Here is a 27,500-nt window from a genome sequence, read left to right as displayed (position 1 = left end):
TTTAAAAACGAGGAAATTTTAAAGAACTGTCTATGGTAGAATAAAGGCTATTACACGTATACAAGTACGTATGTGTAATATACAAGTTATGTGTATATATATGTGTAGTATGCAAGTATAACTGATAAGAAGTAATCTACTTGGTTCCTTCGGTTTTTGTTTGGTTTTGCTGCTGGTGGTGGTTAGTTGGTTGTTTTAATCCTTCCAGTTAAAAGTTAAAGTTACTGTAGCTTATATATCTTATGCCATTGTAGAATGACTGCTAAAGTTATGCATGTAGTGTTTTTATGGTTGCAGGTTTTTTCATCTTTAAATGATGTGTGTACTTGAAATGCAACAAATTATGGTCTGGCTTTTCCTGGTACCTACTGAGCTATTCCTACTCTGTTCACTGTGTATGATTACACTATATATAAAGATTCTGGTTTAGTATGCATTTTAATTTTTTTTTTTTTTTTTTTTTGGAAAACAAACAAACCAACCCCAAACAAACAAAACAATCACAAAAGCAAACAAAAAACCCCAACCCAGAATCTTGTTTCTAGATAGAAAAAGGGTGAAGGAAGAAGAGAGGAACAAAGTATCATGTGGGTATTTTTGTGTAGAATTCTGCTGAAATTTTTTGGAGGTGATTAAGGGGTAGTATTGCTCCGTTATGAAATTTCACCTTCCTTTTGAAAGCATGCTATTAATTAATTTAGAATCTCCCTAAGCTACATATTTTGTAGAAATGGCTTCATAGCATCTAGAGGAAGGATATAGTAGAGGAAATGTCTTCAAATCAAAACTTCTTAATAGCATTAAATATCAGTATCCCAATCCTATGAATGATAAATGGAACATTAAATTGGACAATTCTGTTAACTGAACAAAGTGCAGTGGAAAATTTGTCACAGAAAATGGTCTCATATTTCAGGGTTTACGTGTTTCCTTTTTTGAAAGTAGAGTGTTTCAAGTTCTGCTTCTGAAATGTACAGTTACTATAGAAATAGGTAGATAAATACAGATGCAATTCTTAAGTGTCCGGATATGAGAAAGGTGGGCAAAAAATCAAGTTAAATTTAGTTCTAAACTGGGCCAGAATATGCAGTCATTTCCTGTTTGATAAAAGTAAGCAAACTTGAATAGCAGTCAGTTTGAAAAGTTAGTGTGCATGAAGGAGATGTGAATGTGAAAATGTAATGTGAAAACATAAGTAATGACAAATATTGTGCATTTTGTTTTAGCTAAAAAATAAAATAATTTTTAAAGCTGGGTTTAGCAGGGCAAGTTGCCTTTAGTTTCAATGGCATACACACTTCAGTAAGTGAAACAACACAAAAACTGTTTAGTCATATCTCTCCCCCTGCTACTCAGGAGATTTTGCAGTTCTCATTCAAAAAAAAATCAGCTGTCTCACAGGTTGATTAAAATTAACTTTTTTTGAGCCTAAAAATAGCAAACCAAATGATACCATCTCGAATTAAATCAAGTAACCTTGATCAAACAATTAACTCATCCTCTATTAAATCAATATTTGCTGATGCTAATACTGGAGCTAGTTCCAGTAGTTGAAATTACAGCCACTGATTTAGTGTCTTTATTATTAGTAATTAAACTGCTGTCTATCCCCAGTACTACTTCTCAAAGCTAATACTTAGCTGAGTTGTAGAAACTGGCCTAGACGATGCCTACAGTACATGTTCTACACACTGTTAAAGCTTCTGTATAAGGCTGAAGGCCCTCTCAGATGATGTGACTCCATCAGGGTTGAAATGAGTTCAGGTGTGTGTTGCCACAGCCCAGCTTAGATCAACTGTTGTGGAGCCACAGTTTAAGGTGATTTTAGCAAAACAATTTTTGATGATGTAAGCTCTAACAAGCAGGGAGAGTTCCTGCTGTTGCAATATCAGTATATTCTCTTTAGATTTTTTCTCAAGATATTACTGCAGTGGTGCTTTTGTGGCAGCTTCAGTTCACCAAAGGTTCTTGTCACCCCAGTACCATTCTGTCCCTCCTCAGCAGCACTTTTAGCATGGCACTTAACTGTGACAAATTAGTAATTAATTTGCTCTGATGTGCTAACGTGACCATGAAGCTCTGTACTAGACCTGTATTTATTCTCTTTTTATTTGTATAATATGTTCTTTGCTTCTTAGATCTCATTACTTTCTTTGGGCTGTTAAGTCCTCCTTAATCTTATATAGGCTGATCTGATGTTTATTCTTGTTTGGAGAATGATTTTCTTTGGCATGCTCTCAGATTTGCAGTAGCATCTCAGTGGTTGTTTTGGTCTTGAATTAGCTGATCAGAAATTACTTCATTATTTTCCAGATCCTGAAGGATGTTTTGGTTCAGATCTAGCATTATGTAATCCAACATACACCTAGTGAACATAGGTAACAAAGTGGGAGATGCAACAGCAAAACTGTAGTAACAACAAATAATATTAAGTTGGATAATGGGATTGCAATGTAAAAATTACTGTGGGGCACCAGACCAGGCTACTTTAATATTCCCTTTTGACTTTCAAAATTTTTTACATTACTCTATGCTTGTTAGCAAAAAGCATCCTGCTGCCAAGTATGGGTCCATTATTAGGATTAAAAGATGGACTCTTTTCCCTTTGAAAGATAGGCCATAAAGAAAATTGCTGTAATGCAAATTATGGAAGTGTTACTTTTGTCTGTAACCCCCAATCCAGCATCAAGGTAAATGGTGAAAACACTCAAAGGAACACAGGGCTATGCGGCTAGTATATAATTTTTTAATTTTACTTTTCATTATTTTGTATGAAAACTAGTATGGGAAATAATGCATTTAATGGCATGGAATATAGTGATCAGGGGAAAAAAACAAAACCAAAACACACTCTGGGATTGTAGTTTGTGAAGCTGAAGGTGTTGCTTCATTTCATTTACATATGATAACTTTTTTCAAAGTTACTACTAAGATGGATGTCTATCATTGTGCACCTAATAATGCAGGTGCAGTGGTATTAATTTAGTAGTGAATAGGAAGGAAGAAAGATCACATGACTATAACAGCCAATACTGGTCATTTGCAAAATTATCAGAACCTGGATGATGTTGAAAAAGTCTGGCAAATGCTGATCTAAAAGCTGATGATAACAATTTTGTCTTTGCAGACATCTAAATACTGTTTATTTTGGCTACTGATGATGTGAGGACTTAATTTGAGATAGATAGCTTTCTTCTCTATACTACAGTCTTTATTAGCAGTCGTCCAGACCTATAAGGTAACTTATCTGTTTCTGTTATGTATTTGAAATGAAGTACCAATATATAGCTTTTTTAGGATATTCTATATGGGTAAGCCTGCTCAGAATCTTTAAAACTTTTTAAGTTTTAAATTATTTTCATAAGAATCACTATACATTATAGCTAAGTTCAGCATTTGCTAGATGCAGGTTTTTTGCCGTGGTTAAGAGCCTTTTTTTATAAAACCCTGTATTATCTTATAGGGCTGCAGCTTTGGGGGGTGAGGTTCTTATCAATGGTGTAACTTTTTACTGTAATAGAACCAGATTAACACAATCACTTGGTTTAATTGCAGATTGGCAAAAGAAAAAGTTATGTACGAAAAAGAAGCAAAACAGCAAGAAGAAAAAATTGAAAAAATGAAAGCCGAAGCATGTGATGATTATGGAATTAAGAAGCAGGTAAACTATCCTAAACCTTGTTTTATAAAATCTGTCTTTGCTTTCATTTAATCATAGTCATCCTTAAATAAAATAATGTTCTGTACCTTTTTCCAGACTCCTGTTATATAAATACTAGACTAAAATCCTCTCAGTTGTCAAAGTCATAATGAGCATTTGCAGAAAATTCCTTTACTCTAGAACTGTTACATTATAAGGAGACTGCATATGGATTATTTAGCACTTGGTGTCAGGATGGCTATCACTCACTAACAGGGTGTATGAGTCCATCGTGAACTCTCTTTCTCAGAAATACCAAGAACTTGAAAATACATGGTCCAGGTGCATTAGGTAAACTAATTGCTTCCTGGTAAGTGCAAATGTTACAGGGAAGTGAGAGTGCTTGATAGTTATTATGAAGACGAAACATTTCAAGTCATGAGTATACTAGTATGCCTTTGGTAAAATGAGACCTCAAAGAGAAAGCAATGGGTCTGCAGCTGCTCCTAGCAGCTTCTAGTGGTTGTAGTGAAGTCATTGACTAGCAAGGTGCATACCGTAGTTTCATCTGCTCAAGAGTATGGTTTAGTGTCACTATTACAATATGATTAAAGTTTTCTTGGAAAGTTCTCCACAAAGGACAGTGGAAATAAACAGACAGTTGGTACATGTCCTTTTGGAAGGAGAAAGTGTCTAGTTTCCTTCTCACTGAGAAAAGGCTTGAGTGTGGGAGACTCGTGTTTATTCTTCATAAAATGTGGCATGTGTCTGTTTAACTGTGGCCTTTATATTCTTTCAACTAAATATGTTACTTTTTAACTATTTTTTTTCTCCAAGCATTTCTCAGATATTTTCTCTTAAATCTTCACAGAAACTGACACTGTAAATAAAAAATATTTGCACTTGTTTCAATAGTGTGGTGGTCTCGTGTCATAAAACCTACTGTCCTCCTATCTTCATTTTTAAACAGTGGAAGAATAGGTTAAACAAAACTCAAATATAAAACATTAACAAAAACAAGGTAGGAGAAAGCCCTTTTAGAGCAAGCTAAAACAACTTTCTTGGTAAGTTCATATTTAAGTTCATATGTGTATGCCCCGCCTTACTTTCATTATGCCATGGGAAAGAAATACAAATAAAGAATTTGTATACAAATAATTGTATTTATAGAGCTGAGCTGTGTCTGCCTCACCACTGAGACTCCAGGGTCCTACAAAATAGTAGTCTTTCTGAAGATCCGCTGGTGCTAACAAGAACTAATGAATGCAATTCCCATTTTTAATGTCCCCCATTCATCAGATTATTTGACTGCACCGTGGTATTTCCGCAGTGACCTGCAAGATATCATGAAAGTCAAAACCAGCACAGGCTGTGAACTTCTGCTGTGAAATGAAATGTTACACACTACTTGAAGGTATTCTCAAGACCAGTGACAAAAGCTTTTACAGAGAACAGTCTCGATTAACTCAGAAATGGCCTTGATCTGGTTTGAAAGCAATCAGTTTCTCCAATTACATCTTCACTTATTGTTCTTTTAGTGCACTTTGCATTCTGGAAGTTGTTAATATTTTAGGTTATGAAGAATTTGAAGGCTCAGAAAGAACATGTGCAGGCTTTTCCTAAGATCAAATTTGTTAGTCTAAATAAAATTATATAATACCAGAAGAGTTTGCTAAAAATATATATTTTGGATAGACTTAATACTTTTAGAAGTTCTTCAGGAAAAATCTCTGTAGTTAACACATTTTAAGAACTGTTTTTAGCTAATTGTTCCTAATCTGAATAACTATTTTAAAATATGGTTGTAGTCTTTATTTCAGTAATGACATTTGGGGGATGGGAATAAATTCAATCATTTGAGACTAGTATAGTAATTTTAATTTTCATTTTAGCTAAGGTGTCAGCCAAATCACGTGTGTATATACAAATCAATCCAGAGTTGAGGAAGGGATGCGTAAAAAGCTTAAAAGCATTGATTAACTCTTGATGTACTACTATTCTCATTTAGCTTTCTAGTTACAACTCTGCAGTAGAACACATGGTTTAACAGTACAGAAGTGACTACAGAAAATTTAACTTTAAAATTAATAATGCCATTCCTACAGCGTATGTAGACTTCAAGGTGTGTCTGGTCTGTAAGGAGGGATCAGTCCCTTTGTAGAACAATAGGGTTTGACTCAATATTTTTCTCCTAACTCCTTGTACAGTGCAGCAGGTTGTGGTTCCTGTGAACTCAAGAGATCTCTAGCTGCAGCAGTGACCAACTAGGGTAGTTGGCAGTTGTTAGATACTAACCTTCACCTGCACTGTCCAGAAGGACCTATTTAATGAGGAAAAGATTCTATATCAGAGAAACAAAAAGGACAGTCTGCTCACAGTGCTGCTATACTCTCACCAAGATTATAATTTGAAGACCCTTTTGTAGGGCGTAAGACCTTGTTACAGTAATGCAGGGTAGTTCCCATACTTGCATCTGAATATGTAGAGTCCCAAGCATGTTTTATCTTGTTGTCAGGGTGAGCCAGGATAGTTTGCTTCCCCTCTCATCTGCCCCCACCTTTTCATGAGTGCCAGCAAGACCGCAGATCTCAGAATTTGGACAACAGCACCTACATTATATCAGCAAGTTCACTAAAGAGTAAAACATGACGTTTCATATATAGGATGTGTTAATCATTGCAAGTTTATTATCCACCCCTGCAGTGCTTTCCTTTGACCTTCACCCCTGAGCAGGGCTCTGCTGTGTTGGATCCCCATTTTGATTAGTTGGTGTCCCAAGGCTCCCACCGTGGTGACAGTACACTTCCAATAAACCCAGAGCTTTCACTCACTGAGTGTTGTGCCCCGTCTCTGAGGGATCCACATCTGCTTTTTTTCTTGTAACATCCATGTATTACAATTGTCCCGGGTGCATGTTGTATTTGCACTACTTGCTGTGTCTCAATTCATGTACTTCAGCTGGGTGAGAACTATGTGTGGTAAACTGTATATCACAGGGGAAGAATCTCTAGCATTATGGGGCAAGGAAGCCCTTCCTTTTCCATTGCTTACAGCTTATTTAAAAAACAAATACATGTATTTATCTATAAACACCACTTTGCTATCATCTGGTTTTTTGCCTACAAAAGGCAGATGAGAAGTTTAGAATTTAGGAGGAAGCTTATGACAATTTATTTGAGCCACATTAGCAGAAAAAAATCTCATAATAAATGAAGAGTAGTATTTGGAAAAAAAGGGTCTGAAAGAAAAGTTTTCACACATCTTTATATTTTATAATCACACTATCTTCAACTATGAAACTTTTACGAAAAAGCAATATTAAATACTTTAATAAAATACTAAATTGAAAACAATCTTACTAAAAACTGAACTATATTATACAAAAATTATCAGGTTTGTATAATTTAGGAAAAAAATTTAAAAGGCTTTTGATATATTCTACCAATTCCAGTAAATTATAGTTTCTGTAGAGGGTCATGAAGAACCCTGATGGGTAGCAGCAAGTAGTACAATTGTATCTCTATGGGATTTTTTGTAATGAGGCCTTAGTTTCTACACAGTTCTAATGGTTCTCAATATATGAAGACCTTACACAGATCTTCGTAATAACTTTATCTATAAAAGCAAGTTTTTACACTGTATTTGCTCATGAGTGCAGACTAATGGTAGGCACCAGTAGTTTTCTGTATTTCTGTGGTTATTGATATGTGTTGTACATTGAGCTGGTTTAACTGAAAGTGAGTTAATTTTCTTCATGCAGTTAGAAACTTCTTTTTCATAGCTAGCCCAGTTGTTGTTTGAATTTAGTTTGAGAACAAGAAGATAACACCCCAGGACAGAGTTAATGCTTTTCTTCAAGTAACTTTCCAGTGTTTTTGAGTTGGAACAAAGAGAACGTAAGAGCTTACTGGTATCTTAGTTGTTGTCTGGGAGCCAAGGCCTGTTCTGAGCTCTGTGCCTGCAGGTGTGAGGAGCGAGGAAGGGAGGCAGGGATGGGGCAGAGCTTGACTGACATCCAGGGTGATCAGTGACAATATGCCATCCCATTAGCATCACGCTGCATATTTAATGACAGTTAGTTTTTCTGGCTGGAGAGGCAGAGACATAGACCTGTTCTGGTTCTGCTCCATTTCACCTGAGTTCTGTTCACGAGTTCCTTTAGTTCAGCCTTTTGCCATCCTGCTGTTTGCAGAGGCCTCTGGGCCTTTCAGCCTTTTTCTCTTTTCCTGGGATCAGCTGTTCAGGACCAGAGTGCTCTCTCTCCCTGTGACTGGCTGCTGGGTACAGATGGAGTAGTGGTATATTAGTATTATTTTGTTATTTTATTAAACTGTTTTTATCTCAATCCACAAGTTTCTCCCTTCCGTTTTGATTCTCTCCTCTATTTGGAGCTGATTGCTGGGAGGGAGGTGTGAGTGAATGGCTATGGTGGTTGTGATTGCTAGCTTAGGTTAAACTCGGACATACATAAATAAAGATCCTTTCCCATCTAATGCTTTTACCTTGAGGCTTTCAGGTATGGGAAAAGCCTGAGGCATCTACTCCTTGTTTCCTTTCAGTGGGATTGAAGATAAACTCTGGAGTTTTTGTTAACTGTCAGCTCTAGTCACTTAGGTAAAGAGGCAGTGGAAATGCTAATGAAGGGTCTAATGCTTGTCCCGTATGTATTTGGACAGTATCCTTAGCAAGCATGGTTTGTTTCCTTAAAAGCTAGCAACTCTGAATGTTCTATACTAAATACAGAATAATATTCCTAACATATAACTGGCATTAAAAATGCTTTCAAACTTTGGTTTTATTGCCTAATGTGCTTTCTGAAAGGGACCCAATGATTAAAAATTGTTACTGTGCTCTTCTTTTTTTCTTGTTTTCCAAAGGCTGTTTTCATCTAGGCAGGTATAAATGCCTTCTGGATTCCAGACTTTATGCTGAAAATTAAAGGCACTTTTGCAGTATTTAGAATAAGTCAATACAGCAACGTTCCTATGGTAGAAAAGACCTGCCACTGAGATGAGACATGATTAATTTCTTCAGTTGGGCTCACTTTTCTTCTGGTCTAGCAGGAGGAAAAAAATCTGTACTTTTCTGCCTTCTGCCCATCTAAGGAACTTCCCATGTCTGTTCTGCTTCCAATTTTAGCACAAGTATTTTCCCAGGTATTTCACCTCCACGAAATGGAGGATTTGGCCCAAACCTTTAAGCTCAATCTAAACCATCTCCTAACCAGCCTGCTACTTTTAGCAAAGTAAGTATTACAAATAAGCACAGATTGAGGATCTATACCTTAACAACCAAGCATAAAAACCCAACAACAGTAAAAAACCTCAACCGTCTCAACCTCTTCCCTAAGCTTAACCCCCTCCACAAAAACTGGAGGATGGGGAGGGCAGAGAGAAAATGTTGCTATTTGTTCTAACAAGGTTGAGCCAATCTTGTTGGGAAAGCAAGTCTTTTTTTTTTGTCACTGTTTTCTTTATGGCGCTCACAAAGAAACCTCCTCATTTAGATGTTTGCCTCCTCTCACCTGTTTACAGGGTGAGGTTTATATTTACATCAACATGGATCTGTTCAAGTAGAATTTTGAATTACTGGAAGGAAATGTGTTGCCTGCTGATTAAATGACAACTTTCTGTAAAGGATAATTCCATTAGCATTTATGATACAGCATGTTTAATTTAAAACTTTTTCAGTGGAGGACATGGAGTTTTTCATCTGTCCTCTGAAAAGTATCTCCATATTTTAGCTTCAAGTCATGTGGTGTTCTCCCTCCACACTCTGCCGCTAACAATGAAAACTTGACCATTGTACGTTAGTGGAAAACAGCCAGTGAAACTGTTTTGCAAAAAGACCGAAAGAACCTTTTTGCCTTTATGTCCTAAAGTGATCTGCTTTAGACGAAATGGGAATTGCCCTCACCTGAGAGAAGCTGCAGAGAAAGCTCATTTGAAATTCTGAGGCATTAGATTGAGAGGGTTTTCTCCTCCTTCAGCTTTCTTGCTACAAAGTGGCTTGTGGTTCACACGTGGCCATTTCAGTTCTTGAAACACTCAACCACTATGGAAACAAAACAATGTTCTCCAATTCTTTACTGCAAGCTTTTCTTTGTAGTCCTTCAGAAGTGTTTTGATCAATGTTTTTTGTTTCTTTTGGTTTTGCTTGGTTTTGGTTTTGTTTTTCTTAGCAAACTGAATTATTTGCATGTAATTTTCTTTTCCTCCTCACCAGCTTTGAGTAGAGCTATGGATTTGTGATTATCTATGCAACAGTCAAAGGGCAGGTGTTTACAAGGCAATATTTAAAAGCATGAATATATATTTGTGTGTGTATAATCAGTACATATATGACTTATTCACATTTATCGTTTTTTAGCCTAGTTCTTGTGTTTAGAACACCGCTCTTGTCATATAAATCAGTATTGTCACTATATCCTGTGACCCAGTAGATTTTTGGGCTGTCCTCCTAAGATCAAGGAAAGACTGAGAGCCCTGTGGAGGTTTTGTTGTTGCTGTTTTCAAATTATTTGTGGATCTGCATATCTCTAAATCTCTTGGTTAGATGTGGATCAGCTGGAGAAACCAACAACAACAAACTCTGTTTCCATCTTTTTGAAGCTGATGAAACTGTTGACCCCATTAAATAAGTCAGGCTGAGCAAAATTGCTTCCTTTTGCAGAATACTTGGTATTGACACTCATAAGCAGCAATATTTATTTGTATTCTTGAATTATCAAAAATTTGTTTTAGTATAAGTGTTTGGGTGACCCAAAAAGTAGAGAATCTGCCTTGAGTTGAAACAGTAGCTTTGGACTTTCATTGTAGGACCTACTAGAAATCAAAGTTGCTTATGTTGAAAGCCTTGGGCATCACCTCCTCAGCTGTTGCTCATACAGTCATGTTTGGCCTTCGTGCTTATTTTGAATGCGTAAAGTAATTGTCTGATTTTGGTTATGGTGCCTTTCCACTTAAGGAACTGGTAGGTGGATCTGTGTGTTTGTGTTCTGCTTTATCTGTCACTGCAATCTGGAATTTATAAAAAATAGAGTGAAGGCTATTGATAGTGCATTATGCACACCAGTTCTTTGACATCTGATCCAATTTACAAAAAAATCCACATCACATTTGGTAAATAGGCTATATACACCCCAACAGTTAGAGAGGTCCATCACATCTGAGGAAACTGCTTGCTTTTGAAAGATGCCAGACATCTGCTCCCTTAGTAGAAATACCTTCAGTCTTGAAAGACAGTTGACTAGAAATGTGGTGGGTTGAAGAGATTTGTTTAACTGGCTTTTTCAGTACACTTAAAGGAAAAGGGACTTCATCCTTACTGTAGCCACAATAGATAGCTCTTTTGGTCCTATGTGCACTTATTGACAACAAATTCAATTTGCTTCTCCCTGTATATATTTTTGTGCTTTATTGCTTTTGTCTTAATGCTGTATTTAGATGCACTTCAGTTACTACAGTTTTTTAATACATCTGCTTGGCACTGTAATTCACAGAAACACAGGTATTTAAAGTTCTTTGCAAAGTCAGATCAGTTTCAAGTAATAGCTTCCTCTGTGACCTGCTTATATTTTAAACTCTTTAATTAAAGAGTTCAGTCAGAAAGCTTAATAGAATTTGGAGAGCAAACACTTTAAAAATTCCAGTCCTAAAGCTTGTCTAATTATTTTAGCTTTTGACTTTCCTTTATTATAGAACATATACTGTCACAAATGTGTATCTGGGATTATCAGCATTACTTGAAAAAATGTGTCTTATGCAGAAGCTATCAAAGTTTTTATAGGTAGTTTGGTAATCAACTAATAATATTTGTTCCACAAAATTCCTGTTCCAGTGTCCAGCTGTTTGCACCTACTGAATATAGTTCCAGGATGTATTATCCTTCTGGGGTTTTTTTATTTATTATTGCATAACTGCAGGCAAATGTAAATAAAACTCAGGTATCCCTTTGGATCTCAGGCAGATTCTTTTTTGAATAGAGTAATTGGGGTAGTTTTCTTATTTTGTTACAGCAGACAGGACTACAGCTTACAGCGTCTAGATTTTTATGCCTTCCAAGACTGCTTATTCAGTGGCATGTATCAAATAATTTTGCTACTTTTCACATGATCTACCAGCTTTACAATATACAACTATTTAGCAATGCTGGCCCAACGAAATCATTACTGGATATTCTCACTCTTGTAGGTGTTCTTTATAGAACAAATTCCTACCACGTAAAGCAGAAAGCATCATCTCATGCCATTTATGACACACCTTATTCTATGGAAGTTACAAACCTTTATTTATTCATTCACTGCTGAAAGTGTAATATGCGGAGTTTATAGGCTTGTTTTTAATACAGCCCAACACTAAATGCTAAAAAAAAAAAAAAAAAAATCAATGAGAACTAGAAGCTGGCAGTGATTAACTTTAAAAACAAACAAACATAATTGTCACTTATCTTTGTTTCACTAAAGTAGACAGGTTTTGCCCTAGATTCTCTGAAAGAAAATTAGAAACAAAGTTTTTAAACCCTTCATCTCAAAAATGACTTGAACTAAGACCCTAAATATATGACACTTAAAAGCATGGTGATAATGTTTTATAGGCCTTTTAGGCTGTCCTTTATGCATAAATACATTCTTAGCTATAGCTTATTTTCCCTTTTACAATGACCCTTCTGTATAGCAGCATTGATACTGAAAGAAGAATACAACCTAGGAGTGACAGAATGAAGTAAGCTATTTAAAGGGAACGCCTTCTGTTGCAGGTTATCCTGAATGCAGGAGAGGTTTCATATATAAATATCTAACAGATTTTCATTTCTAAATAGATTTAACATTACTGAACACCTCTGTACACCTTTTCTTCTCAGTGGCTGGATTTCAGATCCAGAAATGTTCCATGAAATAAATGTTCCCATGTTTAAATCTGAAGTTGTTTTCTGTAGGAGGCAGCAGGATGTTCACATTCAGTGGGGTGCCAGTTTAGTAATTTTGTTCAAAGTGCATGGTGAGAATAATCTTTCTCCTAAAATGAAGCACAAGGATAAGTAATAACTTTTTATGCATGATAAGCATCAAAAACATGAGCCTGCTGGTCTTTGCTTTTCATTTTTCTTTACCGTTGTCTTTCAGTCAGAGCCTCCTGCAGTGTGCACACAATGTGATCAATAACTCAATAACTTTTTTCATGCAGTAATTATCTCCATGTGGTATTATCTGAACACTGTTTTTCCTTATTACCCAAAAGATGCAGGAGATATTTATATAACCAGCTGATTCAATTTTGGATGAAGCTGCTTCACGACAGCAGGAGAAAGTTTGTTTTAAATAGCCTTTTTAACAAGTGCTGTATGGAAAGCTTACCAGGCAGTACTTTTTTTTCTAAGGGAAGAATTATTCTAAATACTTTTTACTTAATACTTTCTCATTTACTTTGTGCTTAATTAAATATAATGTCCTGTAAAAGATTTTTCAGCAATTATGCTAAGTGACTATAAAAAGCCTATTCAGAAAATAGATACATCTGTTCTGAAGTTCCTCAATGATGACTGGACTACTGATTTTTCAGAGTAAGGACTTATCTTAAAAAATAATGTTCCTATCTGGAATACATTTTCATTTCATTGGTTTCTAATTTTCACAGATTGAGATCTTACAAGAGTCACGAATGATGATTCCAGACTGCCAGCGCAGATTAGAAATTGCACATGCAGATCTTACTCAACTACTAGTAAGTATAGCACCATAACCCACTGATAAAGAAATGCTGCTGTTCCTTGATGAACCTGGATAAACATGCTTGTCTGCACTGCAATTGCAGCATATTAGAACTGGATTGAAGAATTACTTTTTATAGGTCCCAAGACTAGCATCCTGTAACATACCAATATTTCATTTTAGATAACTGTCTCTGCAGACTTGGTCTTCAGTCTGTGAAAACTGTGCATCTTAAAATATGAGAAGGTGACTTTAACGGAATGTACACTCAATATAAACTTAAATACTGAACTGCTAGAATAGACTCTGAATTCCTGAGCTAGTTACATTATCAGAAAGGGTAGTTCAGCTGCTTTAGGTCACTTTCTAGATAGTGTAGATGCATATAATATACTTGTAGTGAACTGAAATAGTTCACTGAAAACACTTCGCTATGGACAAGAAACAAGACAGCTGAGTCCTTGCCATGTACTGCTTTCTGCTTTATTAGTAAGGCAAGCACTAGTGCCACATTTTAAAGATATGAATACCTGCAGTAATAAATAGTAGATTGTACAAACAGATGCACTGAAACTATACTGTTTCAAGATCATAATGCCTATTTTAAAATCTGCCTTCTCATCAAGAATTCAGCTACACATGTAAATGCTACTGTGAAGCTAAAAATACATACCTTAATTAAGCCCCAGACACATTTGATGGCTAAAATGCAAATCCCTTCTCAAAGGAAAACTCAAGGTGTCTTATCCTCAGGTAGTGTGCCTCTACTGTTTTCCAAAATAAATGCTCAGTACCTGGCAGAATTTAGTGTCCTTTTGTCAGTCAATTAGTTGCTTAACAGTTAGCTGGTCTAGATTTCAGTGGCATGCAGAAGTGGTGCTATTGATCCATACAGTATGCTGGGCAAACTTAAAACAAGGAATGGCAGGAGTTGCAATTGTTAAGAATTCAGGAGTTGCTTTCTATGTTTGCTCAACTTCAATGCTTTTATTAAAATCAGCTATGTAGTAGTATGTTTTTTCAATTGTCAGTCTGCTCAAGCTTTTTCCTAACAGTACTCTTGTTCTGAAGTCTGTTGTTATTGGTTCCAGTTACACTGTCCTTGGTTTTAAATAATTAACAGAATAAAATAAAGGTAAGCACACTCACACAACAGCCATTATCTTAGACCTTAAGTAGGACAAAAGAAATTACCTGTGTTTTGAGTCATGCAGAGCTAGTGTTTTCAATAATGATATATCCCTTGTTTCTCAGAATCATTGAATGGTTTGAGTTGGAAGGGACCTTCAAAAGTCATCTAGTCCAACCCCTCAGCAAAGATCAGCAACATCTTCAACTAGATCAGGTTGCTCAGAGCCCCATCCAGCCTGGCCTTGAGTGTCCACAGGGATGGATCATCTACCACTTCTCTGGACAACCTGGGCCAGTGTTGCACCACCCTCATTGTAAAAAATTTCTTCCTCTAGTCTGAATCTCCCCTCCTTCAGTTTAAAACCAGCACCCCTCATCCTATCATAACAGGCCCTGCTAAAAAGTTTGTCCCCATCTTATAAAACCCCTTTAAGTACTGAAAGGCAGCAATAAGGTCTCCCTGGAGCCTTCTCTTCTCCAGGCTGAACAACCCCAACTCTCTCAGCCTGTCCTCACAAGAGGGGTGTTCCATCCCAATGATCATTTTTGTGCCCTCCTCTGGACCCTCTCCAACAGCCCTTTCCTGTACTGAGGGCTTCAGAGCTGGACGCAGGACGTGGGATCTCAGCAGAGTGGAGCAGAGGGGCAGAATCACCTCCCTCAACCACTGGCCGTGCTTCTTCTGATGCAGCCCAGGATACAGGTGGCTTTCTGGGCTGCAAGCAGACACTGCTGGCTCATGTCCAGCTTTTCATCCACCAGTACCCCCAAGTCCTCTGCAGGGCTGCTCTCCATCCCTTCATCGTCCAGCCTGGATTGATACTGGGTGTTGCCCTAACCCAGGTGCACTTGGCCTTGTTGAACCTCATGAGGTTTACATGGGCCCACTTCTTCAGCTTGTCCAGGTCCCTCTGGATGGCATCCCATCCCTTAGGTGTGTCAGCTGCACCACTGAGCTTGGTGTCATCTGCAGACTTGCCAGGGGTCCACTCAGTTCCCACTATCTGTGTCATTGATGAAGATACTAAACAGTACTGGTCCCAGTACACACTGCTGAGGGACACCACTTCCCACTGATCTCGATCTGTACATTGAGCATTGACCACTACCCTCTGGATACAAACATCCAACAAGTTCCTCATCCATCAAATCCACACTGCTCCGATTTCGGAGGAAGGATGTTGTGGGGGACAACAAAGGCCTTACAGAAATCCAGAGAGATGACATCCATAGCCCTTCCTTTGTCCACTGATGTAAGATACTCCATTGCAGAAGGCCACTAGGTTGGTCAGGCAGGACTTGCCCTTGGTGAAGCCACACTGGCTGTCTCAATCACCTCCCTGTCCCTTAGCACAGCTTCTAGGAGGATCTGTCCCATGGGCTTCCCAGGCACAGAGGTGAGGCTGACAGGTCAGTAGTTCCCAGGGTCCTCCTTTCTACCCTTTTTAAAAATTGGTGCAACATTTCCCTTTTTCCAGTCACCAGGGACTTCACCTGACTGCTGTGACTTCTCAAATACCATAGAGACTGGCTTGGCAACTACATCAGCCAGTTCCCTCAGGACTCTGGGATGCATCCTGTCAAGTCCTCAAGACTTATGTAGGTTCAGGTTCCTCAGGTAGTCATGAACCTGATCTTCTCTTACTGTGGGAGGGACTTTGCTGCCCCAGTCCCTGCTTTGAGGTCCATCCACTTGAGAGGTGTGGGAAGAGAGAATGCCACTGAAGACCAAGGCAAAAAAGTTCTTGAGTACCTCAGCCTTCTCCTCAGCTGTTGTTACTAGTTTTTCTCACAGTTACCTTCTTAAATTTAATCCCATGTAAATTATTTTCAAAATACTCAAAAATTTTGTTTTTGATTGCAGGAAAATGAAAAAGAATTGGAAGACGCTGAAGAGTATAAAGAAGCACGTTCCATACTGGAGTCAGTGAAGCTGGAAGCCTAGAAGTTTTTCAGTAGTCTCTTTATATGCATTAGCACTAGGTCCATTCCACACTTTCATTTGACTATGGCTCTATTACTATTGTTGACTTGCTAAGGTTCCCTTTATGCAAACTGGCCTTTCTCTAACTGCAAGATGCATCAAATAAAAGACATTCTGAAACTGTGTGTTCCATATTCGGGCAAAATAGAAATGTTTCCAGTTCGTATCAACTACAACAAGGAAAAATAAAGCAAATTTAATGTAAGCTTAATAGTTAATAACTAATATACAGAACTGAGTCTGAACAATTCAGGCTAAGAAACAAAGTTTGGCAATGTAATTAATGTGAGGGACCAATAAATACTTTATTGAATAGAATCATAGCGTAGTTTGAGCTGGAAGAGACCTTAAAGATTGATCTAGTTCCAACCCCTCTGCTTTGGGCTTTAGAAGCACCTTATATTTGAAATAATTTCAAGCCATTATAGCATAACAATCTGTACTGAAAGAAGAGATAGATTAAATGAAACTTCAAAGTCACCCATCTTTTTTTCTATGATGCAATTTATCTGTAATTTTATCAAATATTTCTTCCTTGTTTATCTTTGAGCCCAAGACAGAATTAAGAGCTGATTCCAAATCTTTCTCAGTTTGCCAGGAGTTGATTTGTAGAGCCCGATTCACACCATTAGCACTGATCAAACTTATGTTACTTTTTCCAAGAAACAGAATTTAGCAGCCTACTAGTATGTCATCAGTTGTATCTGCTGGTAAGAATTCTGGACTGAATGCTTTTCCTGAAAGCACCCTGGCCTAAATGAGGTGGGTTGTTGTTGGGGTTTGTGGTTTTTGTTGTTTGTTTTGTTTTTAAACAAAGCAGAAACCCCAGAAGATGAAGGAGAACTAATGGGTGAGAGAACAATGCTTAATCTGCCCAGAAGACCATTAAAACGTTATGTACAAAAGCTGTGGCTCTTTCAGAATAGCTTCTCTAAACAGCAAACAGTAGTGCTGCTGAGGAACAAGCAAGCTTTTTACACTTGTTTTTCTAGTTTGAAAGTGCTCTGGTATGTTTCCTAAAAGCAACACAAAGCACAGTGTACCTTTGGTGTGGTGCTATATTGAATACTCAATAAAATTTTTTGTTAATTTGCCTGAGTTTGGGTAAACTGTAGTTTCAGTACCTCTATTTGTATACCTTAAGCACATTGGGAGTATTAAGTGTACTTCTCCATCACTCTTAAGCACTGCTCCAACAGATTGTCAACACTACAAGGTTTCCGATTCACTGCAGAATGACCTACTTTTGAAGTGACCCCAGACCAGTACTAGACAATGCTAAGCGGTGAAACCTTTTGTGACACTACTATGGTTTCATAAGAGTACATGCATACCCTCTTAACAGCAGTGCATCCTAGGCACGTAACTGCCAAACAGACACTGCCTGGTTCACAGCACAAATGAACTGCTGTTGAGGAGAACATCCATCTTTCAGCCAGCTGCTTGTACAGACCTTCACCAGGAAAGGTAGCTGGAGCAGACAAAGCAGATTGCATGTCTTAGCCAACCATAACAGTAACTTTGCTTGTGGCCATTGAGTGGAGTGTGGTGAATAAATGCTGAGCTGAAACAGAAGTGTGGAGAGGTGTCAAGTCTGCTGGGTACAGCAGAATTAAAATAAAAATCACTTCTTCAGAAGAAAGAATACACACTTCCAGAGCACAAACTCTCAGAAAAATTATGTGTAGTTGCTGAGTACCAGAGGAAATGCAGGTCAGCATGAAAGCTGAACAGAGGCATGACTTAAAGTGGCTGAAGGAAAGTGGCATTGTGGTCTGGGTTAGGTCAGCATTTAAAGGCACATGGGACTGAGTAGCTACCATGTAAACCAGGCTCCAGGGAAAAGTTTCTTGGTGCAATACTTTTTCTAGGGTAGAGTGGTTTTGCATGTTTGACTAATACTTCAAGCTGTTTTCTTGCTCCCTCTGATTGCGTCAGGAACCAAGGTGATACTCTCCCCTCTCCATTTCTTCTTCCCTCTTACTAAGTTCTCCAAAAGACTGAGCATGTTCTGTTGTATAGAAAACAGTCAGCCTCACAGACAAAAATCAAGGTATGTTCATACCTGTAAGGACTTGCTCTCTTGTCTCCAGATGCCTCTGGAAGTATCTAACTTCTGTGAGGACAGCAGCATGATAACTGTAAAAACTATACAAAAAAAAATTGTGACAATACAGCAATAACACACGGCTGGCCCCTGAAGAGTGACTGGCAAAGCCATGCAGATAACGCATTACTCATGCTAGCAGAACAATTGATCCAGTGATAGATTGCAGTAGACTGCATTTTTCCAGCCGTGCTCTGAGTGGCCAGATGCAGATTATTCATAAAGAAGATTATTTTTGCTCACAAAACATTTATGACTGGATTGAAGTTCCATAGCAAAGTAAAATACAGAAAAGTAAGCATAAGTAGTAGTATTGTTACTACTCTCTCAGATCCCAAACTCAAAAGGTTGATCAAATGATACCATGCTCTTTCTTAAAGTTATCTACTCTCTTATTGGAGATATAGTTGCATTAGTGGATACAAGAGACCCAAAAAAAGGAAAATCCTGTGGGCAACATTTTTGACCTCCATCCTCTTTGAACCTTGTCACTAGCTTTACTGATGCCTTTCAAAGTCTACCTAAAATTGACAAGATCTATTTGCCTTTTCATATAATGATACACATTAATTCATCACTCAGTTTTCATGCTACATTCTTATCATGAATGCATTTCCAACACCCTGGACAGAGGTACTATCCTTTCAATTATACCCCTCTTGCTGGCAGAATCTGTTTCAGAAGTTTCTCAATTATTTGCCAGTTGAACAAAGCATTTGTTTTCTGAGAGGTCATAGCAGAACAGGAGTTCACATTACACCTTGACTGATGAAACAAAAGAGACTGGAAATCACAACTGGCAAGTTATTGTTTTGAATTCTGTGCTCATTGCTCTGATCACACGCTTGCTAGGTACTACCTGCTTTTAAGTTTACCCTGGCATGGTTAAGGTTCTTGCCCTTTGATTCAGAAGATGTGCCGCATCTGAAATACAGCTACAGAACAAACTTGGTACCTTCACTTGGAAACTAATATTTCTTAAGTCCTTAGTTACAATCAAATCTGAAACTAGTGTAAAACCTCTGTCCTCTGATTTAAACTCCTTCCTTCAGACTGAGAGCTCTCCCACAGAATACCCAGCAGCCATGGTTCAAAACACAGAGATGGGAAGAAAAAAAGAAAAAAAAAAAAATCAAGTGTGTGGTCTAAATCAAGCAAGTAGAGCAGTTCCAATCAAGGAAAATGCTTCTCCACTGGGCAATACCTGCCACTCATTCCTAATAGCCTAGAGTCCTCAGAATTACCACATTAGTAGGACAGGTGGGCACACAGACTCTTATACTAGGTAGTTACTGAGAGTTTACTACTAAAATTGAATGGTCTGACCATCCTAGAAGATGCAGTTCTGTTTAACTGACCTGTATGGCAAAAGAGGTGAAAGAAGTATGTGTATTTAATATGTGGGTGATATAAGGCTGTTCAATATCTTGAAGGACAAGGTTAGAAATCCAAAACTCTCTGACAAATTGGAGAAAGTTCAGAAAAAAATGCATTTCAGTAAGAATACATTTAAGTAAGGAAAAATGCAAACTTTTACAAGGCAGAAATTATCTGCTTCACAAACACAGGAAAAAGTAAATGCTACACAGCATTTCTGAAAGACATGTAAGGGTTCTAGTGAATTATATGCATATATTAGCCTAGCTCACAAGACATGGACAACAGCCCTTACATTCTCCTTTACATTAATAAAGCTTCATCTAGAAGCATTAGCACAGCTAGAAGCTATGACCAAAGGAATGAATGAATAGGAAACATTCAGAGAAAAACAGTGAAAACTACCAAAAAGACTGAAAAACAGTCTCTATGAAAGATGGAAAAAAATCCAGATGTTTTAGCCTGGAGAATACTGAAGGCAGTGATGGTAAGAGTCTTCAAGCATATACAAGATTATGGAGTAAAAGAATAAATTTTGCTTAACAGAAAGAAGACGACCCAATGGGCTACAGTTACAATGAGAAACAAAAAGAGTTGGACAGTTTCTACCTCCCCAGAAAACAAATTAAGCTCTGGAACAGATTGTCCAGGGAGGCTGTGAGAGAGGCATTCCTAGAGGCATTCTCTTGACTATGCAGCTCTGTCACATGTGATACAGGGAGAGCTGATCCTAACTCATACTTACGCATTAGGGGAAAGCATGTAAGGTAGATGGAGCAACTGTCCTTCCCCTGGCAGCACTCATCCCGTTAGGCTCACCCACTCACACAGAAGTGTAAAAAAAGACAAGATTCATAATATAGCTCAAGGGAACTACTCTGAATACAGTGCAGAGGTGATCCACAGAGCGCCCTCAAAGGAAGAGATTCCTGCGATCGACATCAGACCTTTCCGACCTTAGGATCATAGAATTGTTTGGGTTAGAAGAGACCCTCAAGATCATTCAGTCCAACCATAACCTAATCTAACTGTAGCACCAAGAACCTCGTCTAAATGCCTTTTAAACACCTCCAGGGATGGTGACTCCACCACTTCCCTGGGCAGCCTGTTCCAATGCCTGACAACCCTTTCCGTGAAGTTGTTCCTCATGTCCAATCTAAACCTCCCCTGGCACAACTTGAGGCCATTTCCTCTTGTCCTATTACTTGCTACTTGGGAGAAGAGACCAACACCCTCCGTGCTACAACCCCCTTTCACATAGTTGTAGACAGTGATAAGGTCTCCCCTCAGCCTCCTTTTCTCCAGGCTGAGCAGCCCCAGTTCCCTCAGCTGCTCCTCATCAGACTTGTGCTCCAGACCCCTCACCAGCTTCATCACCCTCCTCTGCACTCTCTCTGGTACCTCAGTGTCCTTCTTATGATGAGGGGCTCAAAACTGAACACAGGATTCAAGGTGGGGCCTCACCAGTGCCAAGTACAGTGGCACAATCACTTCCCTAGTCCTGCTGGCCACACTATTCCTGATACAAGCCAGGATGCTGGTGGCTTCTTTGGCAGAAAATCCAGTTGAAAGTCTCACCCTTAGTACAGACTCAGAGCAGGACAACAAGCTTGAGGGAAAGGAGAATAAAACATGCTGCTTATGGCCTAACCATCTTAACAACCCTCCTCCCACCTCAGGGCACCCACACTTCATAAGGAGCCAGAACTACACCATGGACAGAAAACACAAAGGAGAACCACTTACTGGATTCTCTTCCACATGCCATCTTGGCTATACAGTGTTATTATATATAATACAGGCCTCACGATAAATCCAAGCGATACGCTTAAGCCTTCAGAGGACATGACACAAGATAGATGAAACCACCACCTTCCCCCAGTTTTCTAAATACTTATTCAACCACAGTGAAAAGACCAGCACTTCAACTTCGCAGATGACTTGCTAGCACGTTCTGGGATCCAGCATTTTGGGTCAAATGTCACTAGAACTCACTAAAGTCCAAAATGTAGAACAACTCAGCATAAACACTACCTTCAACAGGAAGAGGGAAAAATTCAACTTTACAAGCACTTTGTTTCCTGTAGATGTTACATTAGGTGGAAGGAAACCCAATGACCCATAGAAACAGCCTCAATTAGTAAGGTTAACACAAGCTGAACAGGTTGAAATTGGAAGAATAAGCACATTATTTATGTATCAATTAGTACTTGCTCCCCATTTCAACAAAAGGAAACAAAATTTTCTCGTCCTTCCTAACAATCCAGAGGCCTCCTCCTGCCCCAGCATAATTAGTGGTAAATTTCACCACAGCTCTCCATAAGCAATCAAAAAGGCTACCTAATTAAAAAAGTAATTAGTTTACACAGATAGATGTGAGTGGGTAGATGAGTTTATGAAAATAATATGAAATTCCTCTGGATGCTTTTAGTGACTTGGCTTCCTGCTGTTTTACAGCTTCTACACATTTCTAAGGGAGCAAGAAAGAAAAAAAAAACCAAAAACACACAAACCAAAAAAACCACTAGACTGCATTTGCAAATGAAGATGGTACCTTTCAAAAACAATTGATCAGATATGTCAATTTTATAATTTGTCCTCTGTTTTCAACAGAGAAGATAAACATGTTTTTGCATAAAAATCAATGCTTCCACAAGAGGAGTAACATGTTATGTTTCATTGTTTCAGGTCATTTATGCAATACCTAGTCACCATTTCATCTAGGTGCAAAGCTGAACCATTGCTGAACCTGGAAAAGGAACGTTTCAGAGCTATCATCCAGCACACCACAAGATTTGTAAGAAGCCAGAACAGCTCCTGACACCAGACCAGACCAAGGGCTCTTTCCCTGAAGCATCTTGCCACCACCAGAAGCAACACGCTGGGCAGGAATACATTTTTATCAGGGTGAAGTTAAACCCTCACACTCCATATGTCTTGACTCCTGTAATGTCCTCAAATGCAGGAAACTTGATTGCATTGTTGTGGCAGCAGGGAGCTGTATTCTCACTCTCTTGAGCTGGCGGACAGATGTGGGACACAAAAGCCCATAGCCAATACCCAAGGGAAAAAATGTAAGAAACTACAGCAACCCTTGACAACAACTAGGAAGATCTGCCAGGGACATCGGCGAGTTAGGAGACTTCCTCCCTCAAAGGCTTTATCATGGCCCATAGCTACTGATAGACCTCACCTCCATGAATGCACCAAATACCATTTGACACCTTCAAAAAAAATTGCAATAAAAACTCCAACCAGCATAAAAGAGCAAGCTGCCTTCTAAAGACTGTTAAAACACAACACCACCACACTGAAAAAACTCTCACTCTTAGGTGAGCAAATTAAAATCAGTAAACTTAAGTTTTATAATCCTTTAAATTAAGAAGGTATACATAAAACTGAAGTTTTAAACAGTGATCTCAAAAAAGATAGAACTACCTACACTGAGTTCTTTAACCAATTTGTTTGTAAAGGATCCAGAGACCAACTCTCGTTTTGTTTGCCTTTGCTACCTTTGGAGTGCTGCCCTGTGCTTTGAGGAAAATTGAGCCAGCTGGAAACTTCTGGCTATGTGGACTCATGAGAACCCAAGCTGAAGACATCTGAAATTCCACATGTACCCTCAGGCACAGTAAATGGAGCTAGTGGGGGAACAAAAGAGCAGAGTGATCAAAATGAAGCCATTTTCACAGTAATGCTAACAAACCTCAGATAACTCGGTCCAACCAATTTTAAATCAGTAACTATCAATACTACCTACACACTGTTCAGCAGCCTGCATAAAGTGAGATGGTGAACCTAGACCATTTCTGAATATTATCGAGCATTTACACAGCTAACATGTAAAAAGCCATCACACTAAATCTTCACTGTGCCATGGGCTCTACAAATGAAGGAAAACAATGATCCAAATGAGTTTATGGTCTCAGTGACCATGTGAACACGTGAATGAGGCAAGCAAAAACTTTAAAAAGAGGTAATTGCTAACTAAGAGAGTCTTAGCCAGGAGAAAATTATGGTGGCCACACCACCTGGCTGCTACTGGAAATCAGTTTCTTTCCACAGACAGGCAGAGCTGAGACTGATTTAAACTGGAAAGAGGACAACCAGTGTTCTCATCTGGCTTTCAACTCAAGCCCCTGTGTAAAACAGCTACACATAACAAATAAAAAAATGCAGTCTTACATGAGCAAATGACAGCTGGGAGAGGAGAGGTGACAATATCCTGTAATATCATGTTGCAAATGAGACACTGCTAAACTACGAAGGGTTCCAAGGCAGAGCCATTTCTTCTACAGGTAACAAAGGGGCAACATGGGAGAATCTATATCCTAAATACTAGCCCCTTCAAAGGAGCCTAAAACTGAGCTGACATGGGAACTAAACTACTCTCCTATCATTAAACTATTTTCTTGTAATTAAAAGGAGGACTGCCAGAGCAACGTCAAGATACATCACAGAAATTACACGTCAAGGTAGGAAAGGTCAGACAGTTTTGCCAAGACTAAGCACATCCTGTGGATAAACAGAAGATTCCAGTCCCTTCTACATCAAACACATCACATTTCTGAAAAGTCTCCTATTAATTTTTAATGGAAAACTCAGCTGGAGCTAGACCAATACTCTCTATTTAGACTTCCAAATATCAAACTTGATTCAAAAATTGCAACATCATCAGCTGCCTATGATCACAAGAGGCTTAACTTGAAAGAGATGTGCTACTCTTCATATAGATGTCCTTCAGAAATAGACAATCTACTTTCAAGTTTTACTTCTCCCTTACAAAGCTCAGGAAAAGACATAAAATGTTGTTCTGTAGCTTCATAGGCAATGGCAAAACAAACACACACCGGCCAGATGCTTGATGAGCCTGAGACAAACTGTACTTTGTTTTAGAGCAATTACTAGGCAGAGCGGTAAACTGCTAATGGGGTAAGGTTATCAACAGCACCACAGTTTTGTTTTGTTGCTCTTCAGCAAATCAATTAGTGTCTCCAACCTTTAGTTCACTTCTCCATTAAAAAACAAACAAACAAAAAATAAAAATTAAAAAAACCCAAACCAACCAACCAAACCAACCCACAACACCAAACACACACAAACCAAACCACACACACCAAACCACTACCCAAGTGTTTCAAGTTTTGTTTTCCCTGTGGTGATGTCAGGATTATTTCAATTTAGTAATTTTGTCCTCTGGTGAAAGTTAAGTGAACAACGTACACTTAACTGAAGAAGCAAGAAATACTTCATTGTTAAAAACTTTACACTCAAACACACAAGCTTCAGAACTTCTTGGCAGTTTTAAGCACAGAACTTAATCACGCCAGGATGTTTTAAGCCTGCAGTATGTTGTATTACAGGTAGTTAATACTGTTAACCAAGCAAAAACAACTATTCTCTTACAAGAGAAAAATCAAACGCACTGCAGGATTAACACATCAAAAAGGTACACTCACTCTCTACCTGCTTTTTTAAAGTCTTCTGCACTAGAACTCAGTGGTAAATCTGACTGAAATGCCAAAGTGGAGAGGGCAGGAGATGAACAGGGATAATAGCTGGAGGGCTTGTTGCCAGGTAGTTAGAACAACTCCGGATGCACATGAGTTGGGCTCCAGGCGGAGAATGAATCCAAATGCCTATCTCACTCCAATGAGACAACCACACCCTACCTTCCAGAACCCAACAGCTGCCCAAAAGCACATACACTGTGCTAAAAATGTTATTGTGGCAAGACGATCACAAAAGCCAGCATGCTTTGCAATCCAGGATAAAGACCTATAAAGATGTGACAAAATATTCACCACGTCAGCTACTTTTTGAGCTACAACCAGGGAGAGAAGTTTTACCAAGGCTACAGACAAGGCTTCCTTGAGCTCTTATTCCCACTAGGAATCTCAATAAGCAGTCTGAGGAGCCAGTAACTGTTTTCAAACATTGAGTTCAAAAAGGAACACACTTATCCTGACTGTATTGGGCTATTTTATCTCTGCCTCTCTAATTCTCCCCCTGCAGAGCAGAAGGCAGGCATACTCTGAAGACAGCATAGGAGAGAAGAGCTGTGACAGCTGGGAGCCATCCGAAGTAAAGAAGGCCATTTGCAGGAGGTTTCCTCACCCAGCATGTCACCATCCCCTGCACTAGGCTCTCTCTCCCGCAACCCCTCGCTGCTTCATTAGCTGTAAATGATGTGGCTTAGGAAGGAAGCAGAACTTTATTAACATTCGGAGAGGCCAGCACTTGCGCATAGAGACTCGATTTGCTGATTACCAGCAACCAAGCCCCACGTTGTGTTCTAGCTCCCACCTCAATGTGGACGCCCCAACACATGACTTTCTGCATCCTCACCCTCAAAGAATGGAAATAGCACCATCCTTGCCACCCTTGCCTCCAACACTAAAAAAAGAAAACCCAATACCTCCACTCTAAAACTACTCTCACACTGCCCATCTGTGGACCTGCCATCACCAAGAGTATAAAAAGGGCAGTAACTGTGATGGAGTTGCTGGACTCACTGACCCAAAGGGCCTTTTTCAGCCCACTCTTACAAGATGCGACCACTGCCACCATATTCTGTGTTTTCTGTGGCTACAAGGCTAAACTCTCTCATGCCATGACTCTCAGGTATGCCTTCATGCAAGCTTATCCATCCAAGTAATTGCTACAATTCTTGGCTGAAAGTAACCTACCAAGAGCAGACTCAGTTTATGCCAGGCAAAGATAAACCTAGTCAGGCACTTACCACATTTGTGACACGTTATTGCTCCACTATGTGGCCTGAAATCCTTTATTAATCAGATGATTATAGTTCCCCCAGTGCTCGTCACTAGGGATGAGGCACCTGCAGTCTGACCAGCTGCAATCATATGAGCACATGCTGCTCTTTCAATGTGGGAGGCAAAGGAGGTTCCAGGACTCTAATAGTTTCATGCCTGGTCACTACTCTACAGCTAAATGAAATACTTTTTCTGCACAGTACTCTGGTCCCCAAACACACTATTTCTCCTAACACACAAAACTTTCTGTCCATTACAAAATTTGATACCTTCTTCTCAACTAGAGCACAAAGAAAAAATGGCTTTCAGTCCTGTAGCTTCTCTAGCAACAGTGGATACAAAATTCTGGGTGCTGAGTCTCATCTCCCCTTATAGCACCCTGCTTACAGAAAATATCTGCTGTAGTTAGCCTGTGCTTTCAGCTGAGAAGGGACAGCCAGGTTCAGACGTGAAGAAATCTGCAAGACTTATGTTGAGGTTTGTATGATTCCTCGCTACAGCTAGAACATGAGAAAACCATCCCATAATCACAACAGTTTTAGGAGGCAAAGACACTTCTTTCTGCAGAATGTCAATTCAAACATCGTAAGCCATGACTGAAACATCAGCCACTGGCCGGACTAATCAGAAAAAGAGGCCTGCAGGCAGAATAGTTTGTGTCTATGTAGAGCATACAGATTAAGCAAACAATGGTATAAGGTCTGAATATGAAACCCAAACAGAAAGTTGAAAATGAATGTTTTTTGACAAAACATTTATTTACCTCTTTCTAGCCA

General features: G+C 38.9%; 1 protein-coding gene across 1 annotated transcript in view; it reads left to right on the top strand.

Moving 5' to 3' along the window:
• The window catches only part of TBCA (tubulin folding cofactor A), a 33,702-nt gene extending 16,124 nt beyond the window's left edge, over positions 1–17,578 (top strand). The window contains exons 2-4 of the mRNA XM_065657009.1: positions 3,556–3,661; positions 13,276–13,362; positions 16,345–17,578. Coding sequence (XP_065513081.1) covers positions 3,556–3,661; positions 13,276–13,362; positions 16,345–16,425 — 274 coding nt within the window. The 3' untranslated portion in view covers positions 16,426–17,578. The remainder of the gene's footprint in view (positions 1–3,555; positions 3,662–13,275; positions 13,363–16,344) is intronic.
• Positions 17,579–27,500: the final 9,922 nt, after the last annotated feature.

This window comes from Caloenas nicobarica, chromosome Z (assembly GCF_036013445.1).
Source record: "Caloenas nicobarica isolate bCalNic1 chromosome Z, bCalNic1.hap1, whole genome shotgun sequence".
In the NCBI taxonomy this organism is placed as follows: Eukaryota; Metazoa; Chordata; class Aves; order Columbiformes; family Columbidae; genus Caloenas; species Caloenas nicobarica.
This window is presented reverse-complemented; position numbering and strand designations above follow the sequence as displayed.